Source organism: Myotis brandtii, unplaced genomic scaffold (genome assembly GCF_000412655.1).
Source record: "Myotis brandtii unplaced genomic scaffold, ASM41265v1 scaffold916, whole genome shotgun sequence".
Lineage (NCBI taxonomy): Eukaryota > Metazoa > Chordata > Mammalia > Chiroptera > Vespertilionidae > Myotis > Myotis brandtii.
In genome coordinates, this window is record NW_005371774.1 from 175,759 (window position 1) to 198,391 (window position 22,633).

Consider the following 22,633-nt stretch of genomic DNA (forward strand, 5'->3'; position numbering starts at 1 on the left):
TTAGTTTTATTCATTTCAAACAGGCCGGATCCGGCCCGCGGGCCGTAGTTTGCCCACAGCTGCACTAAACTGTGAAGCAATGCTCCTCAGGGAACAGGACAAGCTATTGATTCTGAAGCTGCCTGAAGTTTTTCCTGTATTAGCAGGATAAAATGAAAATATGATTTAATAACAACCAGCATCAACGTAAGATGTTACCACAGGCAAATATGAAATACTCTAAAATCTTATCTGAATGAAGGTATGAAAAAAGACAAAAAACAAGAATACAATAAACAAAGGGTAGAGATATAGTGTGATTTAGTACAGATTTTAGAAAAAGGAAGAGCCAAAGACATCAACAGGCCTAGCAGGTGTGGCTTAATGGCAGAGCGTTGACCCATGAACCAGGAGGTCATGGTTCGATTCTAGTCAAGGGCACATGCCTGGGTTGTGGGCTCGATCCCCAGTAGGGGGCATACAGGAGGCAGCTGGTCAATGATTCTCTCTTATTATTGATGTTTCTATTCCTTTTCCCCTCCCCATTCCTCTCTGAAATGAATAAAAACATTTTTTTTTAAATAGACATCAAGTCAGGAAGCAAAAGAATCAGGTAGAGGCCTCCCCAACCCACGCCAATCACAGATGAATTTAGGGAATGGATTAAAAGAAAAAGTTAAACAACAGTTAAACAACAAATGGTACTTACAACTTTCATGGCTGACTGAAAAAACATATCTGAAAATCAAAATTCAGAAGAGCCTTGGTTATGCTAGATAAAATATATTTTCAAGTCATTCATAAAAATCGTGGCAACAATACCAGCAATGTATAAGATAAACCTGAAGGAATAAAAACACAAGTGGGGAGGGAGCACACAGCAAAGTGTACACACATTGTGGCTTTCTCTGAACAACCACCCAAATATGACTAAGCTCAATGAAACCCCGTCCCACCAAAAGGCCTCTGATCCCAGTCAGAAAACAAGCTCTTGGACATACCATCATCCGGGTCCTGTGGCGAGAACTTCTTTCCCACGATTTCGTTCATGATGTCATAGATCACGAGGGAGGAGCCTTTCGGAGGGTTTTCTGCAGAACAAGAAAGCAAATGGGTTTTTATCATGAGTCCACTTCCTGCACCATCAGCCAAGCGCAGGACACTGAGCACCAGGCTGGCCGGGGCACCTGCTGCTACAGGAACAAAAGTGCCCACAGACTGGAACCCTCCATCAGGCCTGGGACAGTCACAGGTCTTTGTCCACGTGCTCCTGACAGAGACATTTCCCTTCTGTCGGTCTCCACTTCAATGAACAATCACAGCGTAATGTTCACTGAGGTGGAGACAGATGGACACACACACACACCCTCACCAAGAGAACATACTTAGAAAACAAACATGGCTTTTGCGAGTCATCATTTTGTGTTCCTTTTAGATATAATCAGGCTGACAAGTCCAAGAAAAAGAAAACTACAATGAATGGATGTGGGCAGATCTTTAAAATCACATGACCTGAGTAATAGGTCAGAAAATACTACAGGTGCAATATTCCCAAATATATCACACTCTAACCACATTTCCTTCCTTACCTTATCCACATGCAAGTGATCACAGTTTTAATGACAGCACAAATGTATGTTTTAAATTCCCTCAAGCATGTTTCCATTTACTAGCAAGCTAAGTACTTTACACATTAGGCGATAATATATTTTCTTATTATTTCTTCATTGTTTTAAGCTTTCTCCTGTGGGTCAATTCCTAGAAATTTACTACAGGCAGCCAATTTACATACATAAGACAAACGGGGGGGAAAAAGAAGACAACCTGACACGCCCCCTTCAACCTACCCCCATGGTCATGGGTGTTGCTTAGGAAGCATCAGTACCACTGACCTTGGTGAGCAACTGGACCAGGGAACGTGTGATGGTACTGAGGAAGGGAGAGGCTCTAGGGTCAGTCCACTACACTGTCACCAAGGTGGAGGGAAATTTTAGAAGATACCTATTTCCAATATAAAGTCAGTTACCCGTTCCCTCCACCCTAAAAGATATCAAACTTCTTTACAGGTGAGGATGCAGATTTTGTTAAATTACCCCTCTAGCCCTAGCTGGTTTGGCTCAGTGGATAGAGTGTCAGCCTGGGGACTGAAGGGTCCTAGGTTCAATTCCAGTCAAGGGTTGTGGGCTTGATCCCCAGTAGGGGGCGTGCAGGAGACAGCCAATCAAAGATTCTCATCATTGATGTTTCCATCTCTTTCTCCCTCTCTAAAATCTAGAATAAAAATATATTCTAAAAAAATTAGCCCTCCAAAATACAGACAATGAAGTTCTTCTGTTTTTATATGTAAAATCTATTGCAGGAGACGACTAGAATGATAATTTCTGAACTCAGGTTCTTTCTCAAGTTGGGGCAAATGAATGAGAACCAACAGACATAGTGCTTACTATGTGCCCCCAAGCCTGGGACTAGACAATGTGCACAATTCATTTAGTCATTACACCTGATGGTATCACAAAAGGAAGGTATCCAGGGCCTTGAGACAGAGCTGGTAAATGCTGGAGGTGAAATTTCAACTCAGGTGTGCCTTGCTCCAAAGTCCATTCAACAGGCCACAGCTCCCAACAGGGACTGGCTGACCTAAAAGTAGGTGGCATGCCCTAACCGGTTTGGCTCAGCGGATAGAGCATCGGCCTGCAGACTGAAGGGTCTCAGGTTCAATTCCGTTCAAGGGCATGTACCTTGGTTACGGGCACACCCCTTGCTGATCGATGTTTCTCTCTATCCCTCTCCCTTCCTCTCTGTAAAAAATCAATAAAATATATTTAAAAAAAATAAAAAAAAGATTGACCTTTGTCAAGGAAGCTATCACCCACCATGACCCGCTTTTAGACAGACTTTAACATAAATAAATTTAAAAAAAAAAAAAAGTAGGTGGCAAATGGAGTCTCAGGAGTCTCCCACAAAAGACTTCAAAATATGATCAAGGTTACTGTGGGCAGCACAGTCCCACAACCTCCTGCAAGGATGGAAATGGTCTGCATCTGTATCACTGGACAAACTAGTCAGCAGTCACACGTGGCTACTGAGCACTAACGCTCAGTAACAATGGAAGGTTAAATCTGATTTAATTTTAATTAAATAGCCACATGTAGTAGTAGCTATTACACTGGAGAGCAAGAGGTACTCCCAACTAAAGTACCTTCTGATCATTTCTAATTGTACACCAACACTGTGAGCACATTTAATGACCCCCTCCTTTCCTGCTCGTTTTACATTTCATCACAAAGAAGGATACTACCTTCAAGAATTTTAGTTCAGACTGTAGATTAATATGTGAATTTTCTATTCTTAATTCACATGCATGAAGAAAGTCTTCAACAATTAACCACATAAACTTAAGTATGCTGGATCAATTTTCTACATAAATTAATGTAACATAATGTCATACATACCATGTTGATAAAACAGCTGAATAATATAGTGATATGTTGCAAGTGAGGGTTCTCCAATTTCAGGTGCATAGAAAAAAAATAAGAAATAAGTCAACCAACCACAGCTATCCAAAATATAGCTTATTGAGGTATAATGAACTAAAAACACATTGATGTTGGTATTTAAATAAAAGATGATACATTTCTATTCCTTTGAACAAAGACATTTCCCAGCAAATCTGATTAAGGAAAAGGTGGAGAGGTATCATAAAGATGGATCACTTTTAAAGAGCCCAGACACCTATTACTAAATGTTATACCTAATGTGCTTGTGTATTATGATCCTTCACTTAAGAACACTAAAGCAGCCCGCTGGTGTGGCTCAGTGGTTGAACATCGACCTATGAACCAGGAGGTCACAGTTCGATATCTGGTCAGGGCACATGCCCGGGTTGTGAGCTCAATCCCCAGTGGGCACGCAGGAGGCAGCCGATCAAGGATTCTCTTTCATCATTGATGTTTCTACCTCTCACTCCCTCTCTCAAATCAATAAAAAATAAATAAATAATAAGAAAAAAAGAACACTAAAGCATACCAATGTGAACGGATTCCCAAAACAACCTTCAATAAAGTAATTACAGAAAGTTATACAGCACATTAGCACACAGGTTCAAACACCTACTCATGCTAGAAAATGTCCTGGGATTTAAAACTAGCTAACTGTAAGCGAACAATTCGCCCCTAAAAAAGTACCTGAAATACTAAAAGAACGTTGTAGTCTGCTATAAGGAACATGGAGACAATACGGGCACTCCCGACATGTCAATGCATATTACATGCGCCAGGTGGACAGGGAAATCCCTACACATTATGTAAATGGAAAAAAGAACATAGTTTCCTTTTTGCTTGTGTGAACCTGAAGCTTCTCGTCAGCACTATCTTGGTCACTAGGACGCATCCTCACCTATTCCGATGGCTTTCATTTCACGTAAGGTCTGCAAGGCTGGCGATTTTCCAAATGCATAAAATCTTCGAAGACATTTCAGAATGGTATTAAAAGTCTGTAGATTTGGTTTCACCTTCTGTGCAACCATTTGTTTCAACAGCTCCTAGTTGAATTAAAAGTATTTTTTTTAAAGCCTGGGTAGATAACTTGTCCAATAAAGAAATATTATATACTAAAAAAGAACTTGGCTCTCTGACTATATCTAAAGCAGGTTACTATATCCCTAATTTAAGAATTACCTATCAATGAGTAGGAACAGTGTCAGTCACCCCACCTCCACCTGATCAAGGTGTCCAACTGTCTTTAGCCCTCTGCCCAGGAAATCTGAGACTCAAGCAAAAAAGTAGACTAAAAATTGGACTGTGCATTTTTCCTTTTGTAAGTGAGTTGTATGGTATAAAACATGTTTCTACTCAATCCAGCAATTTCACTTTTATTAAACTTACTTGATAATAATTTTTCAGATAATATACGTTGTTACTGTAATAAAAAACCTATTACGGGAAATAAATGACTAAAGGAACCTGGTCTTCCTGAATTCTAGCTGTATGCTCTGGAAAAAGTAACTTCCCTCTCACTGTCAGACACAGGTGACAGGTAGCAGGGTTGCCGGAAGGCGTGAACAAGGAACCACTCTCTGAGAGTCCAGTGACAACTGCCACGAAGATGCTCAATGAATGCTGTCTCCATCCCACGTATTTCTAGATATTTCAGGCCTATGTAAAGACACAAGGGTTCCTCCTTACCAACATATTATTCCACTTCTCATCAAATTTCTCATTCATCACTGCTGTTGCTTCAATCAATGAATTGAAGGTGTTTACATCGGCTGTAAAAGGAAAAAAAAATTGGGGGTGAAGATTAACCCTAAATCACTCAATTTAAGGCAAACTGATCATGCATGGGTGGCTCCTGGTTCATTATGACGTGTCCACAAAAGTAGAAAACCACTCTTTCCTGGCTCTCTACTCCTGTTTCAAGCATCAATATCACAGGAAAAGATTAAAAATGACATAATGGATCAAGACCCAAAGATTTTACAGATTCTTGAGAGAAGCAAAGGAGAGAAGAATTTGCCAAACACTGACCATGGAGTCTGTTGTTTAATAATTCGGCATACAAGTTTAGTGCCTGCACAGGAGCTCGGTGCTGGAAGAGAGAGAAAAAAAATTAAGCTTCATCAAATGCATTCGTTCAAGAAATATGTGCATGTCTCCTGGCCTGAGGTTTGGGAACACAGCAGTGAACAACACAGACGAGGCTCTAGATCTCATAAAGCTCATGCTAGTGCAGTGGCTCTTGGCAAGGGGCAAGCTCTTTCCCAGGTCCCATCCCAGCACGGGCCTGCAGATGTTCTGAGTTGTCACTAGTGAGGGCGAGGCGAGGATGTACCCTGGCATGCAGTGGAGGCCAGGGAGCAACAAAACACCCTATGACAATGGACTGGACAGGTCCCACACCTGATAGTCTGGCCCAGTTGTCAATAGTTCTGAGACTGAGGAACCGATTTAGTGGAAATTAAGATAAAAATATAAACACAGCCCTGGCTGGCATGCTCAGTAGTTAGAGCATCAGGCTGCACACGGCAGGGTCATGGGTTCAATTCCCAGTCAAGGGCACGTACCTGGGCTGTGGGTTTGTTTCCAGCCCCTAATCTGGGAGCGTGTGGGAGGCAGCCGATCAATGTGTCTCTCTCACATCAATGTTTCTATCTCTCTTCCCCTCCCTCCCTCCCTCCCTCCCGCCTTTCTACTCTATCTGAAAAGCAACGGAAGAAATATCCTCAGGTGATGATGAACAAGAAATAAACAAATAAAACAAATATTACCTTCACCATTCCTCGAATCATTGTGCAGTAGGAATGTGCGTTTTTCTCTGGCATTAAGGCAAAGATTCTCTCAGCATTGTTTTTTGCTCTAGGTACAAGAGAGTGAGTGTGAACCAAGGGAGAAAGGAAAAGCAAACATCTACCACAATCTATCGAGAGTTTACAATGTTCCAGACGCTGTGCAAGCACTTTACGCATATAATTTCAAATAATTCTTGCCACCCAGAGAGAGAGAAATGGTTATCATCATTTTGAAAGTGAGAAAAACTGAGGCTCAAAGACCTTAAGTTGTCCAAGGTTTTGCAGTTAAATGGCAGAACCAGGACTGAAAAGGAATGTTTATAACTAAGTAATATATAGTCATGTGCTGCATAATGACATTTTGGCTAGCAACAGACCGCATATATGACAGTCGTCTTAAAAGATTATAACGGAGCTGAAAACATCCTCTCACCTAGAGACATCCTAGCATGTGCATTACTCCTGTGTTTGAGGTGGTGCGGGAGTGAACAAGCTACCCCGCTGCCAGTGAGGTCAGCACATGCAATCACAGGAGGGGCTGCCCATCGAGGCTCGTGTGAGCAAGTCACCCTATCGTCCACACAAGGATGAAATCATCTAATTGTAAGTGTTTCCCCACTGTCAAGTGGCATATGACTGTATACTCAAGGTAAAAGGAAACCTGTACAGGGGTCCACAGTGAAGTTTCCCCGTCATCCTTCATCAGATACAATTTCCCTGAGGCAACCACAAACAAGCAGTTTTTCCTGAGTCCTTTCAGTCATTTTATTGTACATGTCATGTTCTACCCACTGCATCTACTCTCCTTCCTTAAAAATATAAAAATAAAAAAGGTACCATATTATACAAACTAAGCTTTACCTCAATTCTCCCTCTTACAATATGTCTTAGAAATCACAAAAAACCAGAAGTTGAGCCAGGATGGCATTCCAAACTCTTTACTATATAAAATTATTAAAATCTACTGAAGAAATTTAATCAGTGATTCTACTTATCACTTCAAAGGAGATTTTAGACATTAATGGTAGCTTTCCTTCTCTAGACATTCACATAAAATACCGTTCTTTTATTTAAACACTTCTTTTTTTTAAAGAATTTTTTATTGGTTTTTAGAGAGAGGGGAAGGGAGGGGAAGAGAGAAGCATCAATATGAGAGCAGAACCTTGATAGGCTGCCTCCTGCAAGCCCCCTACCGGGGTTCGAGCCTGCAATCTTGGTATGTGCCCTGCCCAGGAATTGAACCGGCAACCCTTTGATGCACAGGATGAGGTTCCAACCAATTGAGCCACACCAGCCACGGCTATTTAGACACTTCTATTCAGTTAATTTAAACTCTCAAATGTTAGTTAAATGTTATTCACCTTTTGTTTGGAAGTACTAAACTACATTCTGGTATATGTGTGTTCTTATGCACACAAAAATACCTTATCTTTCAGAACTGAGGTCTATGTTGTAAGGTACAACCAAGAACTGATGAACTACCAAAGGAACCATACGCGGAGCAAGTTATATGAGTTAAGTGGGGGGGAAAACCGAGTGTGGACGTCGTGCTGTTGGTTAGAGGTAAAGATCTTATGAAAATAGATTCACACACACGTGAATGCCACTTGGGACATTTATATTGCCCACTAAGAGGAAACTATATGCTAGAACATTAAAGGATTGTACCTTCTTCAGGGGTGATGGAAACATGCCTCAAAGAAAACTGTAATATAAAATTCCAATGATGTGCAACATACCTCCAAGTAACTCCAAACTGATGGCCAGCCCTTTTCTTAGATTTCTCGGTATTTTCCTCTGTGGCCTCTTCCTGAAATGAACAATCATCGACAAAAATAAAACAACAGATGACAACAAAAAGCATTCTCATTAGACTACCCAAAATCAGGAAGGCAAAGGAAACTAGAAAACAAAGGAAATACCGATCCAGCAGAAGGTGAGGAGGAAACCCAGTAAATGTTTATTAAGAAATGTGAATTTATTAAGCATAAATCAGCTCATTTACAGATGAAAAGTAAAGTTGGCCTTTAACACAAGGGACAGCACCCCATGATTGCCCCACAGAGGGAGGCCCAGGCCATTGGCCAGCGGGGTGATCAATCGGGGGGTGGGGGGAGGGGTGTTCCGTGATTGCTCCCAAGAGGGAGGCCCAGGCCACCGACTGGTGGGCTGCGACAGGTGGGCGGGACCTCGGGGCCTACCTCTTTGGGGCGATCCATTCACGGGGATCCCGGACTGCGAGAGGGTGCAGGCTGGGCTGAGGGACACCCCCAACCCGGAGTGCACAAATTTCGTGCACCCGGCCTCTAGTTCTGTACATAAATAATCCACATTTAGTGGATAAAAATTGGAAAAGACACCCCAAAACACTCATGAGTCCCATCATCCCAAAACACTTAATTTTTTTCCTCATGCATATGAAAACTTTTTAATAAAAATGGAATATGCATTGTTATCTAGCCTACTTTCCCACTTATGCTCTGTACCCCCAGCAGAGCATGCCCACTCCTGTAGGAATTTTTGAGGGGGCTGTGAGTAGGGGGTCTTTCCCTGTCTGCCACACCGTCACTGTAAGTGATAATATAAGGGTTTGCAAACATTTTTGGTCAAAGCTTTGCCTGCATGTGGTAGGCAAGCTCAAAATATTTTGAAAGGAAGGGTTAAAATAATTGTTTAAATCTCTCCCTTCCTCCACATCACTTTTTATCAAAGCTACTGTACCTCACCACAGTTCAGAACAAATCTCTACTATCCTAACACATAACACAAGAACCACCTTATACTGAGGAGTTACTACCAAAAGAAACTTAGAAAATTATTGCCAAAAGCCATTACCAACTCTTCTGATTTTTCCTTTTGTTGGAAATTATAATAAGCGGAGGGCTCTTGGTCACCATAGTAACACAGTAAATCCAAGAGACTATTAGTTGTTTCCAAAGATACCGTAGTTCCTGTGGGCAGAAGAGAAAAAGGTAAAGAAATCCTGAAACATCACAGAACTAAAGCCCATTAGATTAAAAATTTGCACTTTTTCTACAAGCTGTGGCTTTCTTGGCCATATTTTAGTATCATCCTCCACGTTAACAATGGATACACTTCACATCAACTTGAACACCTGGGATTATTCAGACAAGGACATAATTCCTACTAATCATATGGTTTGACTAAAAGATTAAGATACAAGATGAAATTGGACCCTGTACTCACTTGTTTTACGTACTCACATCCCCAGAGAAACTATCTCATGGTTTTTAACTACCACTTCCCAACGGAACACTCTAAATTGTTGCCACTTGGTTCGGAACCATTCATTTGGATCCAGGCCCTCACTGGATATTTGCCCAGAAATACTAGCATCAATTCTCTACCTATGATACATCACAAGTGCATAAAACTAACAAAGCTGCAACTCTCTCACCTATAATTTTAAAGTGAAGCTAAAGCAGAACTTGAAATATTATTTACTAAACTATTAAAAATATAAAGTGTCACCAAGCAGCAATGCCCTCAAGTAGCACAGTAACCCCTGTAGCTTTTACTCACAACTACTGGGGTCGTACAGCTGTTGCGGGGCGGGGGGGGGGGCTTTCATTGCACTTAGTCACCTGCTTGCAAGAGCTGATCAAACATGTCCACCGAAGCTTTGACTTTTCTGAGCTTGATTCGCTCCTTTAGGGCAGCTTCACTTACATCTTCAAGCTGAGGTTCAAAGCACTCAGGCATCAAACACTAGGAAAACAAGATACTGAAATTACTACAAACAGGGCCGGTGAAAGGACAATGGAGTAGGACAACATTCTTATTACCAACACACCGAAGTAAAATGTCACTATTCCAATTCACATTTCATGCACCAAATAGTATTTATCACTTTAACATGAATGTCTTTGCAGGGAATACAACTTTAAAAAATTATTTAAAAATCCTCTTCAGTCCAGGAAACAAGACTATTTAGCTGTCCACTAGCTGGGGAAGAAATATTTAAAAGCACCCCAACATAAATATCTAATTCATATCCAAAGAATTCTACTTGAACTAAATTTTCCAACAAGCTGAACTTATTATTTTCTCTGCTAAGCCATCCTATCTCCTTTCCTCCCAACCCTTTTAAAAAATATAGGTGTTTCTATTGATTTCAGAAAGGAATTGAGAGGGAGAGAGAGAAACATCAATGATGAGAGAGATCAGTGATTGGCTACCCCCTGCACCCCCCCTACAGGGGATGGAGCCTGCAACCCAGCCATGTGCCCTGACAGGAAATCAAACCCAGATCTCTCCATGGGACGATGCTCAATCCACTGAGCCACCACAGCCAGGCCTTTCCTCCCAGTCTTGGTTAAGTGTCAAAGTACAGAAACCTTTCACCCTTGATGCTTTCTTTTAAGCTTTTAATATCACCAGGGCATGCTGATTTTTACCTCACTCAGTAACTTATCCAAATACTTATTGAATGCCAACTACTTTTCAGCAGATATTGGGGTTATAGAAATGAAAGTCATTCTCTACCCTCAAGGTGCTCACAAACTAATGGAGAAAGCAAATCCTATGTAATAAAAGCCTAATACGCTAACTGTCCGGTCATCCGTTCAACCAATCAAAGCATATGCTAATGATATGCTAAGGCAGCTCAACTGCTCACTATGACGTGCACCGACCACTAGGGGGCAGTCGACCAGTCTCTATGACATACACTGATCACCAGGGGGCAGATACTCTGACCAGTAGGTTAGCTTGCTGCTGGGGTCTAGCCAATCGGGACTGAGTGAGACGGGCCAGACATGCCCTGGAGCCCTTCTGCGGTCCCTCCCCAGCTGGCCAACCTCCCACATTCCTCTCTGGTCCCGATCATGCACCAGTGGGATCCTTCAGCATGGCTTGCGCCCTCTCAAAATCCAGGACCACTCGGGGGATGTCGGAGAGTTGGTTTTGGCCTGATGGTGGAATGACCGGTCGCTATGATGTGCACTGACCACCAGGGGGCAGATGCTCAATGTAGGAGCTGCCCCCTGGTGGTCAGTGCGCTCTCAGGGAGAGTGCTGCTCAGCCAGAACCTGGGCACGGGCTGGTGAGCACAGCGGCGGTGGCGGGAGCCTCTCCCGCCTCCGTGGCAGTGCTAAGGATGTCTGACTGCTGGCTTAGGCCCACTCCCCATGGCAAGTGGGCCTAAGCCAGCAGTCGAACATGCCCCAAGGGCTCCCGGACTGCAAGAGGGTGCAGGCCGGGCTGAGGGACCCTTCCCACAAGTGCACAAATTTCGTGTACTGGGCCTCTAGTAAGGAAATAATTATGACACAGTGTGAATGATAAACAACTTAAGAGATCTCAGGGGTGTGAGAGTGCTGCCTGTCACAGAGGCAAGGGACCATGGAAGGCTTCAAGCAAAAGTGATCGAAGCACAGAAGGGTAACTGTTAGTCAAAAATATAAAGGGGAAAGGGTGGGCCAACAAATGATCAGTCCATAGCTGCCAGCATCTTAGTCCAGGATTTCAGCCTTTTCCCTACACAACCACATTGGCTTCCTAATCTGTCTCTAAGAGTGCGGCTTGAGAAGCAGGAGGGCTCTGTTTGGGTGCGTGTTTTGAGAAGCAGGGAGACGTGAGAGGGAATGCTTCTGGACATGATGAATCTGAGGTTATAGTTCTACTAAAAAACGCAGGAGGGCAGAGGCACATTTTTGCTCACCACTGTACTGACAGCACTAAGCACAATGTCTAACATACAGCAGACAGGTACTGCACAAATACTCACTCTTCATGACTATAGAACAAAGAGGTAGTCGGAAATACAATCTGGAGTTCAACGTAGAGGGATCTAGGCCTGATATACAAGAATGCCAAATTAAGTATAAGGCTTGAAGAAGAGTGTAGACAAAAACAGAATATGACTGAGCATGGAAACCGAAGAAAGACAGCAATGCTTAAGGAGTGGATGGAAAAGCAACTGAAGAAAACAGAAAACGAACAATCACATAGGTAAAGATCAGAAGCCAAATTGGGAAAATAAAAAGAAGAGCAAATACATATAGGTTTAAAAGAAAAGTTAGTATTGCCTGGCTGGTGTGGCTCAGTGGTTGAGCATTGACCCATGAACCAAGAGGGCACATACCCAGGTTATAGGCTATTCCCAGTAGGAGGTGTGCAGGAGGCAGCCAATCAATGATTCTTTCTCATCATTGAAGTTTCTCTCTCTCCCTTTCCCTTCCTTTCTGAAATCAATAAAATAATATATATAAAAAGTTAGTATTGTGAGCACAAATAACTACACATTGAAAGACTTTCCCCCCCATATACTGAGGGCATTCAAATGGTTCCTCAAATATTAGCCATAGAGCTTGGTTAAATTTATATTTACAGAGTATTATCTGAAAATTGCAATTACCTCTCCTTACCGGTATGTGAGGTTCAGCTATGTCTTTCTGAAAATATTTGGGATGTGAATTAATAATAAACTTCGCTGCATTCTCCCCAGACTTCTTTGCCAATAAAAACGAACGCTATATAAAGAAAAAAACAACTCAGATATAAATTGGTATTTACATGTAATTTAGATTCAAGAGACCAAAGTCACATCCTTGGTAAGACTTATTATTCTCCCCCTTAAAAAGGAATGCATCAATACACAGAATCCCAATTAGAAGTTACATTACACAATACACATCCACCTCTGCTGAGTGTGACATGACTTCATGTCATGTCTTATATACATACTGAGGCACATAAAAACAATGCATTCAACTGAGTGGATTGCTCCAGAGTGAAAGGGCCTAAATATTACCCCGCCGCAACCAGCTAATCTCTAAAACTTTTTTAATGAAGTAGTAAAGGATTCAAAAAGTTTACCAATTTAGGTTTTTACAACTAAGTTAAATTATATATGCACTCTTGTACCCAAACCAGCAAGATAGAACATGATACTCGAAAAACTACATGGAAGTAAGTACTCACCGATTCCACAGAGGAGGTTGGTATGAGGTAAGGATCATCTTGAAATGCGTAAGGGACAGCTGTGGTATCCTGTGGAGAAGAGACAGAAGGCTCTTTAGCTACATTTTTATGAAGAGGACCTGACCTGGTGAGTTTCACTGATGTCCAAAAAGAAAATAAATTTCAATTGTACATGTAAAACAGTGCAGTAATATGTATGTGATTTGTATTTGTACATGTGTGTGTGCCTGTGTGTGTGTAGAGAGAGAGAGAGAAATGGACTAATGGTCTCTCAGCTTTATAAGACATAGTTCTAGTTACACACAATTAAAGCAAACAATTTTTCAAACCCCCACAATTGCTTCTTAAGATCTGAGTCTGCTTTCAAAAGGGAGTATTGTTGTTTTAAACTCTATGTAAAGATCCTCTAAACCAGTGGTTCCCAAACTTATTTGACCTACCGCCCCCTTTCCAGAAAAAATATTACTCAGCGCCCCCTGGAAATTAATTTTTTTAAAATTTTAATAGCAATTAAACAGAAAGATATATGTATTAATGTTTCTACCTTTTTTGTAAAATATAGTAAAAGGTGTAAATTAGAAACATTGAAGTTTGAAATTATGAAACTATTTATTGAACTCAGAATAGAAAGGTAATACAAAAAAAGTTAAAACAAATGCCCCTGTGGCCATCACCGCCCCCCTGGATCGCTGCAGCGCCCACCAGGGGGCGGTAGCGCCCACTTTGGGACTCACTGCTCTAAACCAGTGGTTCTCAACCTTCTGGCCTTTAAATACAGTTCCTCATGTTGTGACCCAACCATAAAATTATTTTCGTTGCTACTTCATAACTGTCATGTTGCTACTGTTATGAATCATAATGTAAATGTCTGATATGCAGGATGGTCTTAGGCGACCCCTGTGAAAAGGTAATTCGACCGCCAAAGGGGTCTCGACCCACAGGTTGAGAACCGCTGCTTCTAAACTAACTAGTTGGGGCACCGGTTTTCCACATGAGCGTTTCCTTCAAAGCAAGGTCACTACCCAAGTCCCGCCTCTAAATGGAGGGTCCTACTAGGCCCTCTCGGGTGGTGGAACGAGCAGCAGCTCTCCGTGTCCTCCTGTCCAGGGTTCTATACTTCAACTCCAGCGCACCAGGGGCTCGCTTGGAACAGCTCCCGGATTACTTCCTCTCCCCCAGAGCATCCTTCCCCAGGCCTCAAGGAATCTTTGTTCCAGAGAAAAACATTCACCCTAGATCCTGAATCTTCTGCTTGTCCCCTTGATGCCTTGTCTTCCTGACATGACTTCTCTGAGGGCTGGGGTGGACAAGCTGGTGAGCTTCCCTGCAGCTCTCACAGGAAGGCTGCTCATACCAAGGGCCTGGAGGCTTCCTGCTGCCACCATCAGAACCATATTCCTTCCCACTCCTCATCTGAGGCCCATTTCCTCTGGCTATGCCACTCTATCACAAGGAGGCAGGCACGGAAGGGCGAGCCAGAGGGAGCAGTTCCAGGTTTGCTGCCTGAGCCACCCTGAGAGCACGCACACTGCTGCCTGGCGTTGGTTCTGATCCTCTCCAGCACTCGGAGTATTAAAATCCCTGTCCGGGGCCTCTGGTTTTGGTGACATGCCCAGTGTCTTTTTAACTTATTACACTTATTCTATTTGTCTCCCAATTTTCCTCCCCCAATGATTTCCAGGTTCTTCATGGTCTCTGAGAAACAATTCTAGTCTGGCCCTGTAGCTCAGACTCTTCAAACCAGATTTATCCCCAAATGAACTTCCCTGACACAGTTCCCACCCTCACTGAATGGTACCTGGTACCGACCACTGCAGTCCAATCCTAAGATCTTCTCCCATTCCTTCCATTCAACTAACTCATCACCAGGCCCAACCAACTCCAGCTCCTAAATATCTTCCTGCTCCCCAGTCCCTTATCCCAACCGCCACTGCCTTAGTTCCGGGACTTTCCTGTTCATTCCTTCTATTGTTACTGAGCACCTCCTATGTGCCAGGCATTATTCTACCAGGGGAATGATAAACTCTCACTCCCTTACAAAGCTTACAAATGTGTGTGTGTGGGGTGGTGGAAACCTCCAGAAAGTAAACAAAATAATAAACTATATAGTATAGTTAGAGGTAACTGCTATGCGGAAAAATGAAATACAGAAAGGGACAAGAAGTATCAGGAAATGATATATACTATTTTAAATGGGTGGTCAGGGGAGGCCTCACTGAAAAGGTGATATTTAAGCAAAAATTTCAAGAGATTAGGGAGCAGAGGAAGAGCAGATATTGAAGCCCTGATCAGATGCACGGCCACTGAGAAACTGACAAGTAGCCAGGAGGCCAGCATGGTTAGCACAGTGAGTGAGGAAGACAGGACGGGCAGGCAGAGGTAACGTGTGTGGGAATCACACGGGGCCTAGGAGCCCTTGATGGACTTCAGCTTTTATCGTGGCTCTGGGTTCTTTGCAGAGTGCTGTGATCTACCATTTCAGCAGGGTCACCCTGGCTGCTGAACCGAGGACAGTCTGTAGGGTGCTGAGGAAGTGAAGGGGAGGGACAGAGACTGTATTAACCAATTCAGGATATTAAGAGATGATGGTGGCTTAGCTGACCAAGGTGCTCATGGTGGTGGCAAGTGCTGAGAATCTGGGACTGCCATTCTTAGAAAGGCCTGCTTGCAGCTGGTCCTCGGCTGGCAGCTGGGAACCTAGATTTCAGAATGGTTCCCACCACTCCCAGGACTGGTAAGACTGGGTCACTGTGCCCGAACTGTTTGTACAATGTAGTTTATGCTGAACCTCTGCTTCCCTCTGGGAGTCTGGAATTTGGTATGCACCAGGCAGAGGTGCCTAAATGACCTGCCTCCCAAAAACTCGGGGCACTGAGTCCCTAAAGAGCTTTCCGGGCAGACATTGCACACGGGTCATCACAACTCCGGTGGAGGAATCAAGCAAACCCTGTGCCGACTCCGCAGGGAAAACTGGGAGCTTGCACCCGGCTTCCTCTGGGCTTCACCCAGTGCCCTCCCCTTTGCTGATTTTGCTTTGTCCTCTCACTGTAGTAAAACATGGCAGGAGTGGTCTTGGGGACTCCACTCACATACATTTTGAAGAAACAAAGGATTTACTAAGGTGCAGCCTGAGAGACAGAGGTCAAAAATGTCTCCTAGGACTTTGGTTTGAGCAACTGTGAGGATGGAGCTGCCTTTAACAGACAGCAAAGAAATGTGTGAGGTGGTTTGGAGGGAAAGGGGTTTGGCTTTGAGAATTTTAAGATCTTAATCATGCATTCAAAGGTCTCCCATCTCTACATTGCTATCTTTTCTAAAATTTGTCTGCCTTACCACTGCTTAAACTCCTCAATGGACTTGGCTAAAAATCAGAAGTCACTAGAATAGCATTCATGATTTTGTCTCTTCTCTCATTTCTGTATCTCACACATCCTTGATTCCCACCATACAAATTCATTCTATGCTTTTGGGCCTCTGTTCATGGTGTTGCCTCTATCAGGAATACCCTTCCCCAGGACTGTATCCTAGCTTCTCACCTTCCAAGCACCAATCCAACCATCAGGTCTTCTGGAAATCCTTCCCAATCTGCTGAGTGCTCCTTCAGCTATCCTCTCTGGGAACCAGGCAAGGACTGTGTCTTAAGTCTACAACCACAGCACAGTGCCTGGTGAGCATCATAAGGGGTTACTGAAGGAATAAATGACTATCCCTTGGATTTTAAGGATCCCAAGTTAGATAATTGTTCACTCAATTCCACAACCTCTGGGCCATTCTCACTGAAAACCTAAGAGCACTCTCAGAGGCCCATTTCTGTAGCTTACATTTTGGGTGCCTATTCATGGGTGAGTGAGTGGTTGAGCATCTCAATGTCTTGCTAGTGCAGAGATGCAGTCTTTAAAACCCTTCTTGAGAACTGGTCGGGAATATCAGTGCACATTTGGCCTAACACCCCGTGAGGTTTAACATCAGCAACAGAAGAGCAATTCTGGAAATCTGTGATAACGGCCTTAAGGAGGATCAGTAGTCACACAGATATAGTGACAAAAGAAAGGACTTAATTACTTTAGACATTTCCCACAGTTGGAATGAAAAGTATAGTTTCCAGCTCATGAAAAATACATTCAATCAGAAAGTTCCATTTGTGAGGCGTTTACCAAGGTTTCAGTTTCTCTACCAGATTGCCTGCTCTATTCTTGAATTGTCAACAGAATTCAACAGAACAATTATTGAAAAACCACTAAGATAGTTGTAGTAAGAATAAAATAGCTAGCATTTATGGAGCATTTCCTTTGTATTAGGCACTGCCCTAAACCCTTTCACATATACTAATTTATTTCCCACCAAAAACTTGAGGTTTGGTGCTATAGTTAACCCTCATTTTATAGATAAGGGAACAGAAGCATCAAGAGATAAAGCAACTTTGTGATAAAGATCACAAGCTAGTTGCTCTGGCTTCAGGACCCACATTCATCATCATCATTGTTTCCAGCATGGCAGGTACTGTTGTTCAGCTGGTACAGTTCACTTGCATTATAGCATCACACCCACCCATTCCCCAGGTACATGCATTTCAACAAGCTCTTCAGAGCATCAGGTTTAACAATCATCGGTACAGCATAAAAACACTAAGTTTGGAGACAAAAGACATGAAACTATGTCAAGGCTTTAACATCCCTACCAGCTGAGTCAGAAAATTTAAAAATTATATTCCACTTTGTTACATGAAGAGATTAGATTAGGTAGTTTCTAAGAGACTTTCTAGATCCATAACGGTTTACTCGTGAATAACAAGAGGTGTGAACATTAAATGTGATATTAGCAGAGTTAGACACAGAAACCTGAAAGTCCTACTTACCCTGTTTACTGTGGATGCAAGAGCCTGCAGAACAGCCACTTTATCCCTAAGAATGAGAACCACAAGTTAACCCTCGCCAGGGTTTTCACACTCACAAAATGAACAAGTGATTCTCCTCTCAGAATGAGCTGGTCAATAGCCAATTTCAGGTCTCACTAAAGCCAGTTCTTACATCTCAAGATCACTAGAGTAACAAGAGAAAGCTGTCTAGTTCTTTTGCCTAAAGGTGGTTAGTACTATGCTTTGCCTACCTTCTGTACCTAGCTACCCTAAAACCATCACCCAGGGCTAGGGACTTCCACCCTCATCTCATAAAACTCTATCTATCCTGATCTATCTCCTCCCCTCCGATGCACATTCACCGTAGCTTTCTGGACTGCTCTTGCCTTCATTATCTAAATTGGTGGCTCTTAAATCAGCTATATATGAGAATAAATCACATGCTGTACTCGAAACCTACTGAGTCAGAACCTCCAAGTTCCATGGAGAACTGTGACATGCATTACTACTGAATTCCAGGTGGTTCGGACGCACCCTTCTAATTTAGAATGAATGTCTCAACTATCTAACCTTTATAAGAATGTCAGGCCACTGTCCACTGCACCTATGGGTACAGACCTCTACTCAACTACTGGAAAAGAAGATTTCATCAGAATAACTGACAAGATAATTTGGTTTGAAACATTTTACGACTTCTGTTAGATTTTATGTGCTTCATTTCCAAAGGGGAAAAAGAGTAAAATTTAATAAACCAAAAATATTTTTCTAAAAAAACTAAGCAATAATAGAAGTCATCTGAAAACGAAAGTACAGGAAATTTTATATTACATCAAGGCATGTAGATATATAATATCCATTGGGGTTTTTTTAAATACATTTTTAAAAGTCACATTTATGTAATTTCAGCAAAAGACAAAGATATTCTTTCACCTTTGAACATTCCCTAACAAAATTTGCACATTTCAGTCTTATAACAGAGCAGTCTTCATAACATACTAAATAAATAACATACTTCACGACATTCAGACTACTCACTAGTTCTCTCTCTCTTTTTAAAATGTTTTTATTGATTTCAGAGGAGAGGGAGATAGAAACATCAACAATGAGAGAGAATCATTGATTGGCTGCATCCTGCACGCCCCCTACTAGGCATCAAGCCCAAGAAACCTGGGCATTGAGCCTGAAACCCAGGCATGTACCCTGACTTGAAATCGAATCGTGACCTCCTGGTTCATAGGTCAACTCTCAACCACTGAGCAACACCTGATGGGCTAGTTCTCTTTTTTAAAGGGTTATTTTAAACAATCTCAATGAATACATTATCCTTAAAAAATAAGTTAGAACATTACAGATTATGCTAAAGTGTATGGTATCATCTTGTAACCCTTTCCTACTCCACTCTTGAGTTTGTTGTTAGTATTTCTAGAACTTTTTACAGTACTTTTACATACACATATCACCATAAAAAACATATATTGTGATTTTGTATATATGCTTTCTAAGTTTGACTGTATTATACATTTTACTACATAGAAATCTAATTTCTTTAAATGTTACATTGTAGTCCAGCCTTCGTGGCTCAGTGGTTGAGCATGGACCTATGAATCAGGAGGTCACAGGTTTGAGTCCCTGTCAGGGCACAAGCCCGTGTTGCGGGCTCAACCCCAGTAGGGGGCGTGTGGGAGGCAGTCAATCAATGACTCTCATCATTGATGTTTCTATCTCTCTCCCTCCCTCTTCCTTCCTCTCCCAAAAATCAATAAAAACATTATAAATGTTACATTGTGCAATAACTACTTTTATTATCTACCTAGTTACTGATGGGCACTTGGGTTGGCTCAACTTGGTATTATTCTCAAGTTATAAAGAACTTTCTCATTCATGTCTCTGAGAGTATATTCATGTGTTCCTCTAGAACAGGGGTCCTCAAACTTTTTAAACAGCGGGCCAGTTCACTGTCCCTCAGACCATTGGAGGGCCGGACTATAGTTTAAAAAAAAAACTAGTCGGCTGCTAAGCAACAGGCAGCGGCGGCAAAATCACCCGGCGGGCTGGATAAATGTTTTCTTTGGGCCGCATGTGGCCCGCGGGCCATAGTTTGAGGACCCCTGCTCTAGAATGTCTACCCTGTAAGGTATACACATTTTAAATTGTGATTCTGGCAATTTTCCCACCAAGTACTGTCCCAACTATATATGTTGACTGCCCTATCAACAAACTTGAGCACCCATTTCTCCATATCCTTTCATGAGCCTAGTTACCTATATATTGATCATAACTGGGCTCCCTGCTGGCCCTAAAATAACTATACAATTCAGATTAGCCTGTTCAGAACACTGCCTTTATCATGTCACATTCATTATGAAAACTCACAATGACTCTCTACAATCTGTCAGGGTTTTCTGTGGCACCTGAGTGCTCTGGGAAATCACAGCCTCCAATCACGCTTCACCTCTAAAATAGGGCAACAATAACTTGTAGTCCTTATGGCTTCTTCCAAGTCTAAAAGCATCAATCCCTGAGCCTGGAATTCAGAGGCTCTCTATCAGAGAACCTCTATCAATCACTTTTTTGCAAAGGGACAGACAGTAAATATTTGAGGCTTATGAGCTACAAACCATATATTAGCAAATGAAGTTGTCTTCCAAAAAATTTTTAATTGACACTGAAATCTGAATTTATGTAATTTTCACATGTAATAAGTCTTCTTTGTTTGTTAATCCTCACCTGAGGATATTTTTTCCCATTGATTTTTAGAGTGAAGAGAGGGAGGGCTAAGGGAGGAAAAGAGAAACATGGATTGGTTGCCTCCAGCACGCAATTGGCCCAGAAAGACCCTGCAACCCAGGTATGTGCCCTTGACCGTGAATCGAACCCGAGACCCTTCGGTGCACAGGCTGACTCTCCCCCATTGAACCGTGTCGGCAGGGGCTAAAATAGTCTTCTTTTGACTTAACTATAAAAAAATGTAAAAACCATTCTTGGCTCATGAGCTGTAAAAAAATTGGCCTTAGTTTGCTGAACAATGCTCTGTATCAACTCTTACTTCCCCTGTTCTAACAGAGCATTTCACAGGCCTGCCGGCTTGGTCTCTTCCCACCACATGACATGATCATGTTTTCTGTATCTGTGATTCTCATACTTAAGGATTCATGAGAATTACTCCTAAGAATATGCTTTATAAATAATATTCCTAGGTGACTCTGATGCTAATAAAAGAATCTTATCCGTTTTAAGACACAGGTAAATTTCTACACTTTTCAATCAAACTCACCTTGGTTATTGCAATACAACCACTCTTGATTTATATCCTGTATTGCCTTTAATCATGTGTATAAGTTATGTACACATGTAATATGAGTATAAAGTATAACTATGTATAGGATTGGAATAGATCATAAGCCATCTGAGCAAACCCTCCAAAAACTCTTTGTATTCCCTGAAGTAGCTTCCTCAGGGATAGAGGCTGATAAAATGCTTTGAACTTGAATGTTATTCAGGAAAATGACTCATTCATGGATATGTTTATTTCTACTCTTATCTTGGTTCTGATTCTTGTGTCAGGGAAGACAGAAATAAACCTCAATATATTAAAATACTATTAGTAATTAAAAGTTAAAAGCAGAGTATAGAACAGAACATTTACCAAATCAATTCTATTAAACTACATACATATAATTTATATAAAAAATGTCATACCCCAGAACTTTAAAATAACAGCTATCATCTACAAAGCTCTGACAATGTGGCAGGCATTAATCGAATGCTTACTTAATTCTTTGAGGTAGGTACTGTCATTACCCACATTTTACTGTAGCACAGAGATTAAAATAATTTGCCTCTGAGTAGTGTGATTACTAAAAATCTTGTTTCCTTCTGCGTGTTCTATTTATTCCAGACACCTTTTGGCAATAACCATTAATACTTCTGTAATTTAAGAAAGTTTTTTTTGTTTTGTTTTGTTAATCCTCACCTGAGGATATTTTTCCATTGATTTTTAGGGAGAGTGGAAGAGGGAGGGAAAGATAGAGAAACAGAGATGTGAGAGAAACATCAATTGGTTGCCTCCTGCACAAGCCTCGATTAGGGCCCAGGCAAGGAAGGAGCCTTTAACCAAGGTACGTGCCCTTGACCAGAATCAAACCCGGGACCCTTCAGTCCACAGGCCAATGCTCTATCCACTGAGCCAAACCAGCTAGGACTTTTAAAATTAACTTTAGTCTTCAGGTCAAACTCAGGAAAGATCTGGCTTTTTTTAGGGAGCTTTTAAACACATTCAGTAGTAACATTACTATAAGAATTTTTGTGAATAAGTTTTAGTTCTTATGTATTCAATAATTCTTGAATAAGGCAATTTGCTCAAGGATCTATGAGTTAAAAAAGCTAAATTTTGCAATCCACATCATTTATTTTATTTTAACTTATTAAAGACCATAACGATAATTTTGTCTGCTCTCCCAACCATGAGAATTCTCTTAAAAAATTATCCTAGCCCAGCCGTGGGCAAACTATGGCCCGCGGGCCGGATCCGGCCCGTTTGAAATGAATAAAACTAAAAAAAAAAAAAA

At 41.8% G+C, this 22,633-nt stretch overlaps 1 protein-coding gene across 6 annotated transcripts in view; it reads right to left on the reverse strand.

Moving 5' to 3' along the window:
* Positions 1 to 22,633, reverse strand: part of PTCD3 (pentatricopeptide repeat domain 3) — a 32,354-nt gene that overhangs the window by 6,458 nt on the left and 3,263 nt on the right. For 4 of the 6 annotated variants that reach the window (XM_014532863.1, XM_014532865.1, XM_014532864.1 and 1 more), the window contains exons 4-16: positions 18,066 to 18,111; positions 13,211 to 13,279; positions 12,655 to 12,759; positions 9,871 to 9,994; positions 9,101 to 9,216; positions 8,005 to 8,075; positions 6,245 to 6,332; positions 5,505 to 5,565; positions 5,163 to 5,245; positions 4,375 to 4,519; positions 3,432 to 3,491; positions 981 to 1,070; positions 689 to 717 (exon numbers count right to left, since the gene is read on the reverse strand). In XM_014532863.1, the coding sequence (XP_014388349.1) occupies positions 689 to 717; positions 981 to 1,070; positions 3,432 to 3,491; positions 4,375 to 4,519; positions 5,163 to 5,245; positions 5,505 to 5,565; positions 6,245 to 6,332; positions 8,005 to 8,075; positions 9,101 to 9,216; positions 9,871 to 9,994; positions 12,655 to 12,759; positions 13,211 to 13,279; positions 18,066 to 18,111 (1,087 nt within the window). Of the gene's footprint in view, positions 1 to 688; positions 718 to 980; positions 1,071 to 3,431; positions 3,492 to 4,374; positions 4,520 to 5,162; positions 5,246 to 5,504; positions 5,566 to 6,244; positions 6,333 to 8,004; positions 8,076 to 9,100; positions 9,217 to 9,870; positions 9,995 to 12,644; positions 12,760 to 13,210; positions 13,280 to 18,065; positions 18,112 to 22,633 lie in introns of those variants that run through there. The other 2 variants (XM_005885631.2, XM_014532867.1) reach the window with 2 other exon arrangements.